Source organism: Ochlerotatus camptorhynchus, unplaced genomic scaffold, assembly GCF_037179485.1.
Source record: "Ochlerotatus camptorhynchus isolate MF236.1 unplaced genomic scaffold, CSIRO-AGI_Acam_v1.1 ptg000550l, whole genome shotgun sequence".
NCBI lineage: Eukaryota > Metazoa > Arthropoda > Insecta > Diptera > Culicidae > Ochlerotatus > Ochlerotatus camptorhynchus.
Genome location: NW_027041033.1, coordinates 2,269,121 through 2,287,252, shown reverse-complemented (window position 1 = coordinate 2,287,252; position 18,132 = coordinate 2,269,121). Strand labels below are relative to the sequence as shown.

Below are 18,132 nucleotides of genomic sequence, written 5' to 3'. Positions count from 1 at the left end.
GAATAGTTTCAAAATTGGTCATACAATTCCGGAGATACGGCCGGAACAAGTTCTTAGTGTCTCAGGGAAAATAACCAGCTTTTGAGTAAGTTCAAAACCCATCATGCGACATAATAATTTACATCAGAATTCGACATAATTTCGAAACAAGTTCAATAAAAAGGGTATCTAGTACCCTGAACCAGATTTGCTGAATCCGAATATGTTCCGGGTTGCACCGGGAAGTGGCCAGATTTGACTTTTTTAAAATCAATAATGTGCCACATCAAATGACGTGAGAATTTTTAAATATGATCATTGGTAGTCATATTGAGTGTAAATAGGGTCAGACCATAGGTGGTCTCTGATTTTATCAGTCCCTTCACGCATTATTATTTTAATGTTCAGTAATTTCCTATATCCATAATTCGAAATCTTTTCCATTAATCTTCTTGATCGATGTTAAGGGTAAACTTTGGTGCAATAAAACCATTGAAATAGCGCATGGGTTTCGTAGAATATTAGAAAATATTTTCAAAAAGGGGGCTAATAAATTTGGGTCATTATTGTATATATTATATTAAAAAAAAAAATTCCACTGGCTGGAGCAGGAATCGAACCCTCACTCCATGGCGCACGCAAAATAGCTGTTAGACGGGTGACGCCGCTAATCACTCGACCACGAAGACCACTTTGACGCGAAAATGTCGTCATCGATACCCAATCCAAAAGAATTATTTGTTTACTCTTGTTTCTTGCGTGACAGTAGCTCAGTGTAGTGCAGTTCTTACGTGGTGTTAAGTGTGTTCCACTGAATTTCATTAAGCAAAATGCTGTCAGATAAAAATATCGTTGAGGAATATTTTGCGTCTGGTCGAGATAAAAACCGTTTACTTGACTTTTTGTCTAGGGCACTGTCGAAAGCACCTGCGGCTGTTGCGCAAGGTGTTAAAAACTGGATTGGTCAATTTAATCGGCGATGGTCAAAAACCCACAGTAAAGATCGGTTCTTTAAGAAGAAGGCAGAGTGGCTTGAAAGCATATTCGAGGTAAGAATCCCTGGGCGTGCTTAATTTTAGAAAGCAGCCTAAATGAACGAAGAAACGTTTTTAATACGATACTGTCGAACCTTAAAAAATTAACAGTTCGGAAAAATTTTACCTGTTGAGCGAAGTGCTAAATTTTCAAAAAACAACGGATTCCAAACCAATTTAAATTGAACTTGAATGAAAATTAGTAAAAGCGTGAAAATGCGTTAATGTAAAGCAAGACATACTACTGATGAAATCTGTTTTTGTTCATGTTACTAAATAATCAATAGCATCAACCGCGATTAGAAGAAGATTTGTCTTTGATATTTGTATGAATATTTTATAAAAATTCTAAACAAAAACTACCGACTCTTAATTTTACGAAAAAACATCCAACGGGTCTTGAGATACAGCAGCACAAATAAATTCACTTTCAATGCTCACTAGCACCACCTAGCGGAAGAATTCCGAATTGTTCTGTCCATCATCCAACAGTCCTTGACCTCCTGATCAACTTTGCCCAAGAAATCATCCGTCTAAATAGTCAGGATCTTGAGATACAGCAGCACAAACATATACACTTCGAATGCTCACTAGCGCCGCCTAGCGAAATAATTCATAATTGTTCTATCCATCATCCAACAGTCCTTGACCTCCTGATCAACTTTGCCCAAGAAATCATCCGTCTAAATAGTCAGGATCTTGAGATACAGCAGCACAAATAAATTCACTTTCAATGCTCACTAGCACCACCTAGCGGAAGAATTCCGAATTGTTCTGTCCATCATCCAACAGTCCTTGACCTCCTGATCAACTTTGCCCAAGAAATCATCCGTCTAAATAGTCAGGATCTTGAGATACAGCAGCACAAACATATACACTTCAAATGCTCACTAGCGCCACCTAGCGGAAGAATTCATAATTGTTTTATCCATCATCCAACAGTCCTTGACCTCCTGATCAACTTTGCCCAAGAAATCATCCGTCTAAATAGTCAGGATCTTGAGATACAGCAGCACAAACATATACACTTCGAATGCTCACTAGCGCCGCCTAGCGAAAGAATTCATAATTGTTCTATCCATCATCCAACAGTCCTTGACCTCCTGATCAACTTTGCCCAAGAAATCATCCGTCTAAATAGTCAGGATCTTGAGATACAGCAGCACAAATAAATTCACTTTCAATGCTCACTAGCACCACCTAGCGGAAGAATTCCGAATTGTTCTGTCCATCATCCAACAGTCCTTGACCTCCTGATCAACTTTGCCCAAGAAATCATCCGTCTAAATAGTCAGGATCTTGAGATACAGCAGCACAAACATATACACTTCGAATGCTCACTAGCGCCGCCTAGCGAAAGAATTCATAATTGTTCTATCCATCATCCAACAGTCCTTGACCTCCTGATCAACTTTGCCCAAGAAATCATCCGTCTAAATAGTCAGGATCTTGAGATACAGCAGCACAAATAAATTCACTTTCAATGCTCACTAGCACCACCTAGCGGAAGAATTCCGAATTGTTCTGTCCATCATCCAACAGTCCTTGACCTCCTGATCAACTTTGCCCAAGAAATCATCCGTCTAAATAGTCAGGATCTTGAGATACAGCAGCACAAACATATACACTTCGAATGCTCACTAGCGCCGCCTAGCGAAAGAATTCATAATTGTTCTATCCATCATCCAACAGTCCTTGACCTCCTGATCAACTTTGCCCAAGAAATCATCCGTCTATATCATCGGTATCTTGAGATACAGCATTCAAATCATGCAAAATAGGAGATTTTAGGGCAAAACTGTGAAAAACCCCAACTTACCCTATCGTGCCCAAGATGAAACCCACTCCAATCGATTTTTGAGAGTTTTTTCTATAAGAATGACTATTTTTTAGTCTCTTGTTCTAGCAAGCACCGAAGTTATTGAATTTTAACACATTGTTTCGATTTTGTCCCCAGTGTGCATTGGTTGGCGCCTAACATTGAATTATGGTAAGGTTACGAACCCGTGTTCTAAATCTGGCAACGATTATCCTTTCATTAATAGGCTCCCACTTGATGAGCGCAGCACTTGCCTGGACGCTAAGTAGGAGACCAACTCCACATTTTTGCCGAATAGTCAGCAAACAGCGACAGTGTTCCACCTTGCGGCAGTGTCGGTATGTCCGATGTGTACAGATTGTACAATATGGGTTCCAGGATGCTTCCTTGAGGGACACCAGCGGGTACATCATACGGTTCCGAGAGAGCACTGCCTACGCATACTTGAGACTGCCTGCCGTCGAGGTAGTCCGAGATGATCTTCACCAGGTAGCGGGGGAAACGAAATTGCAGAAGCTTGTGCACCAAGCCGTCGTGCCACACGTTATCGAATGCCTTTTCGATGTCCAGTATCGCCATGACCGTTGTCTTCAAGACCGACTTCGCCTGATTGATGAGGTTTGAGACCCGCTTGAGTTGGTCCACCGTCGAGTGACCTCGTCGGAATCCAAATTGCTCGTCCAGTAGGATGTCGTTCGCCGCGGTGTGCTCGAGGAGTGTGGCGTAAATGAGTTTTTCGAACAACTTGCTAAGCGAGGAAAGCAAACTGATCGGACGGTAGGTTGACGGGTTGGTAGTATCCTTTCCCGGCTTCGGTATCGGTAGTACCTTGGACTGTTTACAGGCAGCTGGGAAGTGTCCGAGATCCAGGCAGCGATTGAAGACGTTCACCAGAAGAGTATGCGCTTTCGGTCCCAAATTCTTCAGGACAATGTTGAAGAGTCCGTCAAAACCCGGTGCCTTCATGTTCTTCGTCGACTTGATGGTGTTCACCAGCTCATCAAGTGTCCGCCGGAAGCTCGCTAGGCTCAGTAGCTAGCTGGTAGACGCTCTCAAACGCCGGACCCTCCAGCGGGCTGACAGATTATGCGAAGCCATAAAATGTTGAGAAATGGAGTTCGCCTTTTCGACGGCTGTTATGTGAACCTCATTATCGACTCTAAGAGGTGGCATGGGCTTTGGTTTGTTTTTAAGCACTTTTGTTAAACGCCAGAAGGGCCTAGAGTAATTTGGTAAACTACTAAGGTCTTTTGCAAACTGCCTGTTCCCTAATGGCAATAATTTTGTTTAATTTGTTATATAAAATTTTCCCACTAACGTTTTGCGTTCTTTGGAACTGCCTCCTAACACAATTCCTAAGAGATATTATACGCTTGGTCTCATCATCAAGGTTGATGAACTTACATGTCACCGGGGTTGTCGGGATGAACCGTTGTTCCGCTTCGCCTATGTCATTGGAGAGCGCTTGCAGCACGCCGTCGATTTCAGCCGTCGTCGTTAACGCAGGATTTTCGACCACTCGACCCTCCATAAACCGCTGGAGTTGAGGCCAGTTCGCTCGATGATAGTTTCGTCTACGATGCTGCTGACGTTGGTTGATGGTTTGATTCATCTCGAAAACCACCTCGGTAATGGCAACAGTCCACCATGTTGGTGAGAACGATGTCGAGGGTGGATCCGACACCGGTTGGTGAGTAGAAGGTAGGCGAGTCCGGATGGAGGAGCACGTAGTGTCCCTTCTGCAGCTCCGTGGCCAGCACTGCTCCGTTCTTGTTACTTCTTGCATTACCCCACAGCAAGTGGCGTGCGTTGAGATCACCGGCGATAAACTTACCCTTCCGACGAGTCAACTTCTGGATGTCATTCTTGAGACGATCGATTGTTCCATCCGACGAGTGTGATGAGACCATCTGGCGATGCCAGCTCGACTCCAATGGCTTCCACGAACGATAGACGAAAGTCAGGCAGCATCCTGTACCCCAGTCCTCTCCTGCTGGCAATGGAAACGCCACCACCCCTCTGTGCTCGAACTCGGTCCAGTCTAGCAATTGTGTGATTTGGCAGGCTAAAGTTGACGTCCGGCTTGAGATACGTCTCGGTTAGAAACGCGACATCGATGTTATGTTGGTGCAGGAAATCTACGATTTCCGGCTGTTTTCTCGCCACTGAATGGGCGTTCCAATTAAGGGCTGTGATGGTGAACGTGAAAGTTCGTCATGAAGTGCATCATTTGCACCATCATTTTTTGCATTTCACTGACAAGCGTTGTCAGATGACTGATACCTGCGTCAGACCATCGGTTGGAGGGACCAACGGTACATCACCAGGCTGGGTTCCCCAGAATCCTGGAGGTTTGGTGCGCGGCCTTCGGTTGGAGGAAGCGGTGGAAAATCATTTTCCAGATCGATTCCGGGTTCATTTTCTGCTGTCTCGGCTGGCTTGCTTTCTTCCGCAGTGCGATGAATTCGGCCCGCTTGGGACACGATCGACTAGTCGATGTGTGGGCATGCCCGCAGTTGACACAGAGGTTGGCTGTTTGTCCTTCATGTCCACGATGCATTGGGCAGTGACATGTTGTTGGCCGCATGTCCGAAATTCAAGCAGCTGGGACACTGCGTCACTTCACGGTGGACCGGCGTGCACCGCTCCCATTCGACGACGGCACTGAGCAGCGTTCGGATGCTTTGAAGCTGCCTCATGTTTGTGGATCCACCAACCAAATGCACCAGGTACAGTTGGTCGCGATACTTGATCGCCTCGTTGTGGCGTTTGATCACGAAAATCTTCACGGGTTGAATGTTGTTGCATTTCAGGTCTTCTTCAACAACCGAAACATCCAGCTCGTACAGCCCGCGTAGAATGACCTTGAAGGGCTTCGTCGACGGCACGTCGTGGGTGAAATATTCCACCTTCCAGAGTTGCAGTGTCTCCGCCACGGATTTATAATGTTCCGCCGAGGGGACGGTGATTTTCACGCCGTCAGCGCAGAGACGGAATTCGGCCCGTAGCCCTTTACGGACTAGCACATTCAGATTGTCAAGCAGCTCGCGTGGCTGTCCCTTGACATTGAAAGGAGGTAACTTCTCCTTTTTCTCAACGCTTTCACGCCTTTCGCCATCATCCTCCTGGAGCAGCGAGAACTGGTTGAGGGCTAGCACCCGCTTCGTGTGTCTGGCATCGACATTGTTATCTGCCGGCCGCTTCTGACTACCGCATGGGCCCGGTTTACCCATGCTTGGGTTGAACGAAAAACGATCGACAACGTGCGAGAAAAAAACATGCGAAAACACGGGAGAAAAGAATACTTGCGTTCGACCACATCGAGTGCTGATCGTAGTATGATCTCGAGACCAACTCCACGATGGCGGGGAGCGTTTTCACCTCGAATACCAGAGTATAGAAGTACCTGTCTCGACGGCACTTTGTGTTCTCCAAAGTTTGGCCAGCGAACTTCACTCAGTCCCAGGATTGCTAGCTTCATGCATCGCGCCTCGTTGGTGAGTTGTGCCAGTTTACTCTCCTGCGCTAACGTCAATACATTCCATGATCCAATTCGTGTCCGTTGTTTTGCGCTAAAACTCGTTGCCGTTAAATCAGTTCGATGTCTTTTTCTGTTGGTTTCTTGAACAATTATAAAGGTTTCAGAGACGGTAGGTGGTTAGCCTAAGGTCTCCAATCCACCGTGATGGGGCTGCCATCTTAGATGTAGCTTCCGGGGAAGAGCATATCTTATTCAGCCGCTGGATGCCAGTCAGACGCTGCTTGAGCCGCACCTCCATGGTGAACAGACGTCCGGGTTGGTGTCGACCCTACACTGAAAAAAAAAGTTCGTTTTTCAACGAAATCGCTCGTTTGTTCTATGAACTAATTCGTTGTTTTCAGCAACGAAATTGATTTGTACACTGTGAGAAGGTAGTTTCGTTAGAAGTTTTGACTATCCCTCAGGATTGCACCTGCATCACAATGTTACGCTAATTCACTCGGTCCGTGGCTGCTTGCCTCCAATTTCTCGACCGTCCCACACTTCCAAGATCCTGCTCCACTTGGTCTAACAACCTTGCTCGCTGTGCTCCTCTTCGTCTTGTACCGGTTGGATTCGAGGCAAACACCATTTTTGCGGGATTGTTGACCGGCATTCTTAAAACGTGTCCGGCCCATCGTACCCGTCCAGCTTTCGCAACTTTCTGGATACAGGGTTCGCTATAGAGTTGTGCCAGCTTGTGGTTCATTGTTCCCCTCCAAACACCGTTTTCATATACCCCGCGTCGTTCGAAAACTCCCAGTGACTGCAGGTCCTCCTCGAGCATCGTCCACGTCTCGTGCCCGTAGAGAACTACCGGTCTTATCAGCGTATCGTACATGGTACAATTAGTACGGAGGTGAAGTTTAGTTTAGTTTAGTTCTCTGCTGCAGTTGTTATCCGACGTCACCAATGATCCGAGGTACACAAATTCATCCACCACCTCGAACTCATCTCCGTCGATTGTCACGCTTCTGCCTATGCGAGCCCTATCCCACTCGGTTCCTCCAGCTGACATATACTTTGTCTTCCACGTATTCACCTTTAATCCAACCTTCTCTGCTTCACGTTTCAGCCTGGTGTACTGCTCCGCCAAAATAGCTATTAAGGTTCTTGTCAATGCCCGTGAAATCTTTATCTGATTGCTTGCTGTAAAGAAGCTAGTAGAGACCCACGCTACTTCGTCGTATCATGGCGCCTATTTCCGTTCTATGAGCTAAAACTATAATAGCAAAGCGTTTTCACTCATGTTTTTGCAAAAACATCTTTGCTTACAAGATTAATAACGATTGACACTGAAACATTTGCGATAACCCGTAAAATGAGCAATTTTAGGGGTGTATGACGAAGAAAAGCTGAGATGCGACGGACTAGCGCAGAGCCCTATCTGATGTCTGATATTTAGAAATCTATAAGCTCCTAAATCTTGAGATTTCTGTTCTTGAAACTGTGATTTTTTTTAACTTTATCATTGAGATTTTTAGCCAACGGGCTAGTTTACCTCAAGGTGAAATTGCAAAGTGTGATATGAATGAGGACTCTTTAAACAAACCTTTGCTTCATCCAATTTAACGGATTTCCAGTTTGTTTAAATTTTCCGCAAATTGTCAACGATTAAGGATCTTAATTAGCGGAATTTTGATTACAACATGATTTCGAAATCATATGATTAAAATATTTCATAAACAACGCTGGTTTTATAACTCTTATTATTAAAAAGACTGAAAATCCCTAAAGTTCGTAGAACTTCCCTGAAGCGTTTCCTGAAGGGTTCATTGAAGTTTGTATTGCCTCAATTTCATGGAACTTCCCCGAAGTTCGAAGGATTTTTCTTTAAGATCTTAGGAGTTCCCTGAAGTTCGGAGTTTTTTTTAAATTCATAGGAATTTCTTAAATATCGTAGAAGTACCAAGAAGTTCGTCGAAATTTTCAGAAGTTCGTAAGACTTCCTTCGAGTTCGAAGAACTTTCTCGAAGATCTGAGGACTTTCCTGAAGTTTGAAGGACTTTACTGAATATATGAGGACCCTAAATTTAGAAGAGCTTCCCTTAAGTTCATAAGGCTTCAAATATCGAAGGGTTTTCCAAAAGTTTGTGGGTCTTTCCTTATTTTCTTGGAAATCCCCTGAAGTTTGGAGAGCTCCCATGAATTTCGTAGGACTACCTGTAGTTCAATTGACTTCTCAGAAGTTCTAGGAACTTTTTGAGCGTAGAGAACTATGTTAGGTTCAGAGGACTTCCCAAGAGTATTGAAGACTTCTCTAAAGCTCGGGAAAAATCCATAAGTGTCATAGGATTATTCTTAAGTTTTACGCAATGCCTAAATGTCGTAGAAGTTACATTAAATCTGTAGAAAATTCTGTAACATTAGTAGTTATTCCCCAAAGATTAAAGGACTTCTCTGAAATTTGTAGAACTTCTCTGAAGGTTCAGAGAGATTTTCTGACCGTCGTAGGCATCACAGTAGTTCACAGGAGTTTCCTGAAACTTGTAAGACTTTCCCGAATTTTGTAGAACTTGCATGAAGTTCGAAGGCCTTATCTGAAGTTTTTTAGAAACAGAACTTTTTTATTGAACATGTTGAAAAGGTACTTCAAAGAAGTTACGCGTCTAAACTGCTTACGTCTGCTATCAATTAACACAAATCATACATGCAATTGATTCGAGAAAAAAATAAATTAAAAATAAATTCAAAATATATTTACTAAATTCTCAGGGTAAATTTTGTTCATCAATGTTTAGTTGTGTTAAAGATTTAGTTTGAACAAAATGGTTAGTTTTGACCTGATTATAAATAGAAACTTTGACATACATAAAATTTAAAACCTATTTAAATTATACAAACAAGATTATTTTCCTGGTGGACTTATGAAATTCCTGGTTTTTTCCCGGTTTTACCTGGTGAAAATAAATTCCCGACTTTTTCCCACTTTTCCTGGTTTTCCTGGTTCTCTTTCCACCCTGCAGATTGTACCGTGGCCTGCCTCGGTACCGATTGTTGTTGGCAACGGTAAGTTTTTGGCGCACCTTGACCATTAGAAGGTAGTGGTCCGAATCGATATTTGCGCCGCGATAGGTCCTGACGTCGATAATGTCCGAGAAGTGCCTTCCATCGTGGTCGATTTGCGATTCTGTCTGCTTCGGTGATCTCCAGTCTATGCCGATTGTTCCGGTCCGTATTTACATTGCTTGCTTCCAGTACTTTTGTGTTTTTACGGCTGGTTTGTAGGGCCTGCATCAACCCCCATTGTCTCGTCGGGGGACCATCGTGCACAGCACTGTTTAGAGTCCCACGCTGGCACTAGGACGTTGATCAACCGCTCCTAACATGGAAAACAGATGCCGTTTTAAGCCGCACCTCCATGGTGAACAGACGCTCGAAGACTGCACTTTCCGGAGAGAGGAGTCCCTCCCCCTTCTTTGTCAGCATACGACCAAAGTCCCACTGAGGTTGGTTACTCGTACCCCAGCCGGCACCGCGGGGAGGTTGGGATAGGAGTTACTGGACAAGAGGCTAAGGACCACTAGTGGGGTCTATTTTATACCTGCAGATACGCGAAGTATCAATGGTAAGCATTGTCCAGCCGTTTACCAGCCCAGCGGGCCAAAAGCAGAGGTTGAAACAGCTGACGTTTTTTACTATGCAGCTCTTATTATGAGAAAAACTAAAATACATACATTCGTGAGGGTCTTCGGCAACAGTGTCGTATGACAGAGCCTGTCATATGACATTTTAGTTTGTCACTAGTTTGTTTTGCAAGTGTCGGAAGCAAAGGCAATCGATTATCGCAGAAAAAATGACCGCTTACAAGACTGGTCACAAGTGTTGGTTGTGGAGACAGAAAAATGTAGAGTGTGTTTGTGAGGATGGGTATAAATAACTTCATCATTGGAAGGAATAAACATGACAAAAAAAAAATAAAAAAGGCTTCAGACCGGACTCGAATTGTGAACCTTGTGATAGTCAGAATTGTGCTTTATCTATCGCTCAATCTGTCCTACTATCCGGCCAGATACACAGACAGATCACCTATATTTCCAGATTTTTTCAATATGTTCCTGATTTTTCCAGATTTTTCCAACATGTTGCTTTAAAAATACAATTTCAATTGATTTACACTCTAATCAAAAAATAAAAACTGCTCCTTTAATGATTTGAGGCCATCAACGTTGAAAATTATTACAACCTCGTACATGGATTTGTTACAACACGTTTGCATGTTAATGTGTTGCAGAAGCATGAAAATGGAGCCACTTTCTAAAGATTATTCGCTGAAAAAAATCTTCAAACTTTTGAAAATAGTGGGTCTGAATGTTTGTTAAATTGGAATTTTTATTTATTTTCTATATTTAAAAAATCATAATTTCAATATGAAGGAATTTTCGTAATTTTTTAAAACAGCAAAAAAGGTTATCTTCCATTTAATTCCACTTAATTAATTTTGGTATCCATGACAGATACGTATTTCGACTACAATGTGCAGTCTTCATCAGTGTCATTCCCACTAAAGAACTTATCAAAATCTAACCCCCTTAAGTACTCATCCCCTAGGTAAAGAAAGTCAAGATCATAGGTATAAAAATGAAACTACAATGTTATACCTATGATCTTGACTTTCTTTACCTAGGGGATGAGTACTTAAGGGGGTTAGATTTTGATAAGTTCTTTAGTGGGAATGACACTGATGAAGACTGCACATTGTAGTCGAAATACGTATCTGTCTTGGATACCAAAATTAATTAAGTGGAATTAAATGGAAGATAACCTTTTTTGCTGGACTTTGGAGTATGTTTGTGAGATTTTTGAGGATAATTCATAAGGAAAATTAGAAAGACATCAGATAATTTTTAGCATTTTGTTAAGTACCTGTGAACATTAAGTTACAGCAGTCTAAATTTCTTTAGAATTCGGAATTGCCCTAGAATTTCAGAATTTTAAGGTAATGTTGATAATAGTTTACAGTGAAGTGTGAGGCAAATTCTTTGCGAAACCAAAGGAGAATTTCAAGTTAATTCTGAGTAGAGTTCCATCCATCTTTGTAAGCTTCGTGGTCCCCAAGTAGCACACTTTAGTCACAAATAGTTGCAGCAACTTGAATACGATTAAAATAAATCACATTGATGTAACCTCAACCGTTTTTCGAGAAATGTGCTACTCGGGTCGTGCGGCGTAGAGATGGGAAATGACAGGTGGGCAGGAACTCACGGTGTTGGTGAGTTCTTTGCCGTTAATGTTCACGAAAAGTTCACTATTTTGCCACACAGAAATTCAAAACAAAAATTTTACCTGCGGATTTGGACAGTTTTTGACCTGTTTCATACGACCGGAAGGTGTATGCTAGTCATAAATGCCGTGCCAAACTGATTTCTTACGCAATTAATCAATCTTTGATGTGAATTTCGCTAATAACCACGAGGAGCATTTCTTATAGCAAACTTGCCATAGCAAAATGGGCATGGTTCTTTTTAGTAAACAAATTAACACTTCTTCCGACTGTGTCACCTCTCTTACTCGCTCCGTTCTTCAGGTGTATACGCCTTTTTAATGCACCACCAACGTAGAGTGCGCCACGCGAGTTCGAGAAGAAACGTCAACCAAACCGTTTGTTTACATCAGAATAAGTCTTTTCCCCAACGCAAATAACAGCATTTTTCATTCAAAATCTTGCCAATTTCCATCGGTAATTGTCTAATTGTACGATTTTCCACAAATCTGAAATGATTTGCACCTTAACTATTCACACACAAGAAATCCGGAAGATCATAACCACTAAGGCACTTTTCTAACTATCCATTTTTCTCAACAAAAATATTCCTGAACATCAGCAGGATCTTTTCAAAAACGTTACAGAATTAAATTTTTCAACTGTAGATTAAGTTTTGCAGCATCTCAGATGAATCAATTGATCAGGAAAAGTAAAAAAGTGTTCCACTTCCTATGTCTCAAGGCAAAAAATTATGCTCATAACACTCTTTTTGACGTTCTCCTATTCACCACCAGAGGTTGAATCGATCGTTTAGTTTCTATTAAAAAGGAGATTTTCACATCCGGATGTATTGGTGCCATACTTTCATACATTTTTGGGTTAACCAGAGGAAAATAATAAACAACTTTACACGGCGTTTCTCCCTCTAGTGTGCGAGCGTTAAACGTCACTAATCTCTATTGTGAGTGCCACGAAGTGAGGGTTCGATTTTCGCTCCAGCCAGTGGAACTTTTCGCAACCTGAAAATTTTCCTACTGGTCTACTGGGTGTGGTGTCTTGTCAGTTTTCTAGTGTTAAGTTTTCAGTCTGTGCAACCTCTGGTTGAAGACAGTGTCAGTTGTCTTTCAAAAACTCTGATGACAATTGCATGGATATATTGTGAAGAATGGAAATAGAATTCGGAAGAGAAATCAAAGAAAGTTATTATGATGAATTTTAAGGAGTATGCGTGAGAATAATTTCAATGGAATTCTGTTCAATGTTTCTATGGAGATTCATTTTTATAAAATTTTAAGGAATTTAATCGGAACTATGCCAAAAGAACATCTGGCAATTTATGGGAGACTTTCAATGCCATTTAGGCAAAATATTTGAGTACTAAGCAAATACTGAAAAGGATTTCAAAAACAATTCTGACATTACCTACAAAGCAGCTCAAAGGGAATTATCGGATGAGTCTGAAAATAGTGCGACGGTCATTCTGAAGAGGAAGTTATCAAGAATATTCTAATGGAATTTCATAGAGAAAGATGAAAACAGAATTATGCCAATTCTTGGAAGTTATTGCTAGTTTGAGGGAGTTGTGGAATCGAAGAATGATTTATATATATATATATATTTATGTATATATTTTTTTTATTATTATTATTATAGTCACTTCACAACATCATCGGATAGGGGCAACTATCACCTTTCCGAAAGTGGTATTGGTTTGCGTGGGCGTACTTTGATTCGCGTGTAAAGGGCATTAGAAAGTTTGTTTACAAATGCTTTTGTGCCGTTATCAAATGTTATGCCTGATATCTTGATAGAGCTGGAACTAGGGCGTAACAGCTGTTGTAAACAATGACTTATCTCGATGATTTCTCGGACCTCAAGGCACGCCCACGCAAACCAACATAACCATCGGGAAGGGGAAGTGTTGGTGATGTTGATTTGAGTGGGCGACCAATGACTTTCTATAAATCGTCGAGAGAAGTCATTGTTTCCAAAAACTGTTACGCTCTAATTCCAGCTCTATCTAGATTGTGAAACATTCCGAATTGAATTTGCGAATGATTAGCACTGGCTTCTGAATCCCTCGCTGTCCCAGCCTAGCTTCACCCGTGGTCATTCACCGCCGCAGCACCAGCCTGCGGCAGTCGCAAATAATAATAACCATTTTCTTTAACGCTAATTTAAACGTCCGCTTAAATATTTACCTTTTCCCCCATCCTCCGATTCGGGCCGGCGGCGATGGCATGGGCAATTTGTACAAAACAATCACTACAGCAATTGCGACCTCATAGTAGTGTGTAGATCTAGCAGGCTTATGATCACAGCAATCCTTGGCGAAATAAAAAAATAAAAAATCTGAATTTCGCCTACTTCGCAAGGGGATGAAAACTGTCCCCGCAACGGATATTTATTTACAATCGCACTCTATTCATTTGGCCCACGCCGCGTTGGCAACGGACTGCTTTGTCATGCTAATTTCGATGCCAATGAATAGCGAGTGCGTGGGTCGACTGACGCCAAGTAAAAACATGCGAAGCGTCGCCGTCGTCGTCGTCCAAAAGGGCACTCATTGGTAAGCGATGACAGGTGAAAACTTTCAGAATTTGAGCAATTTTTACGGCGGTAATGGGATTAACTTCATTCCGGTGCGAAATTGTCATCAGCTTTTCGACACTTTTGTTTTCGTAGCGATGAACTTGTCGGGATTTTTCTGCTTCTTTTCAATGAATGGACCTTTTGTTTGTACATGGCACTCTCGTCCGTACCCCAGATTCAAGTCACACACAATGAACCGAGCAATCCGGAGAAAAGCAGATTATGTTGGCAGAATCAATAAAATAGGTGAAAATGGTCTGCTTCACGCCAACGTTCTCATTAGGATATGGACCGACTCCGTCCACCTGCCCCTCGCGTCCTGCTCATGCTCTTTGTTTGTTCTTCTTCACAGCCGTCTACGACGACGAGGGCTGTCGGATTGAGGTGTCCGGCATGGAGGGCTTCCTAAACCGAACGGACGTGCCCCGGGAGAAACAGCAGACGGTCATCGAGCATGGTCTCGCTCTGGACTGCATGTGGGTGGTCACCGTAGCCGATGGATGGAAGGTCAGAGGCAGTGAAACTTTACGAGCCGTGTCTCACCTTGTTTGTACACTGCTGAACCTTTTTTCCCCATTTTCTCACTCCTGTCTCTGTCTTGTGTGTCGCTTATCTTTCCCGTTGCAGATTCAGCTTTCGTTCATCGTGTTCAAGCTGGAAAAGCCCAACGACTGCGAGAGCAATTTTGTCGACGTGTTTACCGAGCGGACCGATCTGCCGTCGAGGTGAGTTTGCGACGAAAAGTTTATGTTTTTCAGCGTGTTTTGGATTCTCGCCGCTTCCGTTCTTCCGTTGGCACCTGTCCTCGTACGCGCGCGTCTCCGGCCCATCACCATCGTAGTATTTGTTTAGCTCAAAAATGTTTACGACCACGCTTTAACGATCCACGCTCGGCCGACTAGATGATTTAATGCGAGTCCAATAAAATGTCGCTTGACCAGAGGGATTGCTTGGATTGAGAGCGCTTCGATGGAGACGCGTGGTTGTTTGTCACCTGCTTGTCACACCGTTATTGATTAACCAATTTTTTGTTTGTTTGTTTTCGTTTTGCAGACTGAAAAACTTTTGCGGCTCGATTGCCGACTCGGTGGTGTCCAAATCGAACGTGCTGCACATCCGGTTCTTTGCCGAGGCGTCCGCCATCAATTCCACCTTCGCGATACTGTTCACTGCATTTAGGGAGAAAGCGGCCGGTGAAAGTAAGTATTTTCTTAGCTCATTTCGACATGATTTGCGTTGCTATTTGAAGATAATTTCGGACCTTCCGGAAAATCACGAACAGTTGTTGTCATCTAATGGTGGGCAGGTCGTTTATGAAACGTGACTGACAAGGGTAATGACGCGATTGGGCCTTCGGGCTTGTTTTTGCTGGGGCCTCCGATGGCATGGTCGATTAAGGCACGGTATATGCGGAGTTGGTGGGACCGATTCCCGGTTCAGTTCTCAATTAATAGCTGTTGAGAGCAGGCAAAACACTCGTGTAAGAAGCCTATAAAGCCGAGAAGAAGAAGATGACGATGACGATGCTGACGACGTGGGAAGTGATGGCTATTTTTGATAGCCATGCCATGGGGCTTTCTGTTGATGCAATTAGATGCTTAATTTTTATGTTGATAAACATCTTGTCGGAATAGTGATGATGGCACTGAAATTGATTGAGGCATCCAGACTCAATTTTAGCAGGTTTTGGACTTGAAAAATAACACTCTGGACTATACAATTTTAGAGTAGCTGGAGTAAATCAAAACATTCAACAACGTCGTCTTCATAACCTGTTTTTGGCAACAATTTCTTCCAGATTTTGGCATTAGCCAGCGTGTCTACTGAAGCAACACAGCAAACATCATCTATTCCGTTATATTTTTTGTTATTTTGGTTGCTCGGAAATCGCTTAAATGGTACAAAAAATGCGTTTTGATACGAAGCAGTTTCTATTGAATAACGCAGTAGTCTGTGATAATCCGTGTCACAGCTGTAAAGAGAAAATATAAAATAAAATTCATTCCACTGTATAACGTTAACCAATAAAGACGTGTTTCAATCGTACTCTACAGTTGATTAGGGGTCCAGAATCCCTAACCGGAATATTCAGAAAATTTTTTCATTGAAGCAGCAGTATGCCCACAAGCGGAAGTTCGGGAACCGGACAGCAAGGCAAGGGAATGGAGATGGCAACGGAAGAGACAGGACTGAAGCAGGAAGCGTTCGAGTCAGAAGTTCCGTTGCGCTGTCAGCCATTGAAAAGCTGAAAGAAAGAGAGAATTATACGACGCACAGTGGGACGAAATCAAAAAAAGAGGGACAAATTCAAACTAAAAAGTTATGGTAAAAAACGGTTTCTTAGTGGGTACTAGCGCTAGTACTCTATTTTCACCCATAACTTCGTCCACTTGAGAGATAGAAAATGGACGTCTTGGACAAAGTTTCTTAAATTGACTTCATCTACAATGCCTCCATAGATATTCATCAAGACATAAAAAAGTTATTTTTTTTTATCTAGTGTATACCCCCCTTAATCAAAAATGTTCACTTCTCAATTAAAGTACTCAAAAAATGAAGACTCATTCTAAAAGAAATCAAAATGCTACACTCAATAGTTTCGTCGCAAATAGCCATGTCCCACTATTTTTTATTTCATCCCACTGTACGACGCGGGCATTTGCGATGCGGATGATTCTGGTCCGTGAAAGAAGCTGGTCTGCCATTGACGGAGACGGTGAAGATGTTCCTGAGGACGTGAAGTTGCAGGCTCTCGCAACGATCTGCCTAAATCTGGAGAGCTACAACTACAGCCTGGTTCAGGATGCGGAAACTGCGAAGGATGCTTGGTCGAAGCTGCAATCTGCATTTCAGGACAGCGGTTTAACCAGGAAAATTGAGCTGCTCAGAAAATTTACGTCAGTACGGTTAATCAATTGTGCTGAGGCGTACGTGGACGAATTGATGAGCACTCCGCTGTCGACAGAAGCAGACCAATGTGTGTCACGCGATCGTCTGTTTACTTGGCAGCAATGTGGTCCTCCTCATTGTTCTTCATCAGCAGTTCTTTCAGTCGATGCGTCGTCGACTTTGGAAAGCAACCATTTCGTGATGAATGTGTGAGTGCTGACCACGTTTTGCGTCCATTGCTGTAATGGAAGCGCTCTGACCCCCGTTGGCAAATCTGCCATACAATAAAAGCACTGGAAGCGGCTCCCGTTCTGGTGGAAGAGGCTTAGTGGATAGCGGAAGATAAAATATATATTGTGTTGTACCTTTTAACTATAGTTTTAAGATGTATTAGTTAACAAGAATCCTCGGCCCTGTAAACTTAGTTCAATTGAGCCTTATTAAATAAATTAATAGACCAAGGGGTAGATCACTCCGCACACCAATCTTGGATCATATTTTTTGTCACTGCTCGGCAAGTATGCCGCAGGTATGTCAATTGTGCCGGTCATAGAGCAAGCTACGATTGTTTGCAAAATACCTATCCCGACAACCCGGTATTTCTGACACCTTGAATGTTTTGGTTGGAAATTGCAAGGATAAATCGGACTGAGGATGAAGCGAGAAGTGGCAGGTGTTGGTGTTTTATGTTCATAGGATGATAAAAGTCCTGTGTTTTAGGGTTTTATAATGCACTCAAAGGCAGACCAGAAACCTAGTATATAGTGCTGTGAAAAACAACGGTCTATCAGTGGCCGGAAAGAGATGGAACCGATGGAGAACATTGTTGGAGACCGACTATAGAGGATAATGAATAGACTTCTGTAGTTTGTTTTGTGTGAGTTGCATCATTATTTGAATTAAGGGTGCTAATGGGGTCTGGATAACTGGCTCTTTCTCTTGAGCCCACTCTAGAACCTACATTTCGGATTTAAATCTATAAGTGAACCAAGAAGCAACTGCTGGTCTGAATTCTTCTGGTATATTCAATAAGAGGATGTTCCTGAAGATACAGTCAAACAGCACGTAATGTTGTGAACATCTTCAATGACAG

The 18,132-nt window shown here is 42.6% G+C and overlaps 1 protein-coding gene across 1 annotated transcript in view; it reads left to right on the top strand.

The window, feature by feature from the left end:
• Neto (Neuropilin and tolloid-like) overlaps nt 1–18,132 on the top strand; it is a 316,873-nt gene that overhangs the window by 290,834 nt on the left and 7,907 nt on the right. The window contains exons 6-8 of the mRNA XM_065236417.1: nt 14,503–14,657; nt 14,778–14,875; nt 15,204–15,349. Of these exons, the coding sequence (XP_065092489.1) occupies nt 14,503–14,657; nt 14,778–14,875; nt 15,204–15,349 (399 nt within the window). The remainder of the gene's footprint in view (nt 1–14,502; nt 14,658–14,777; nt 14,876–15,203; nt 15,350–18,132) is intronic.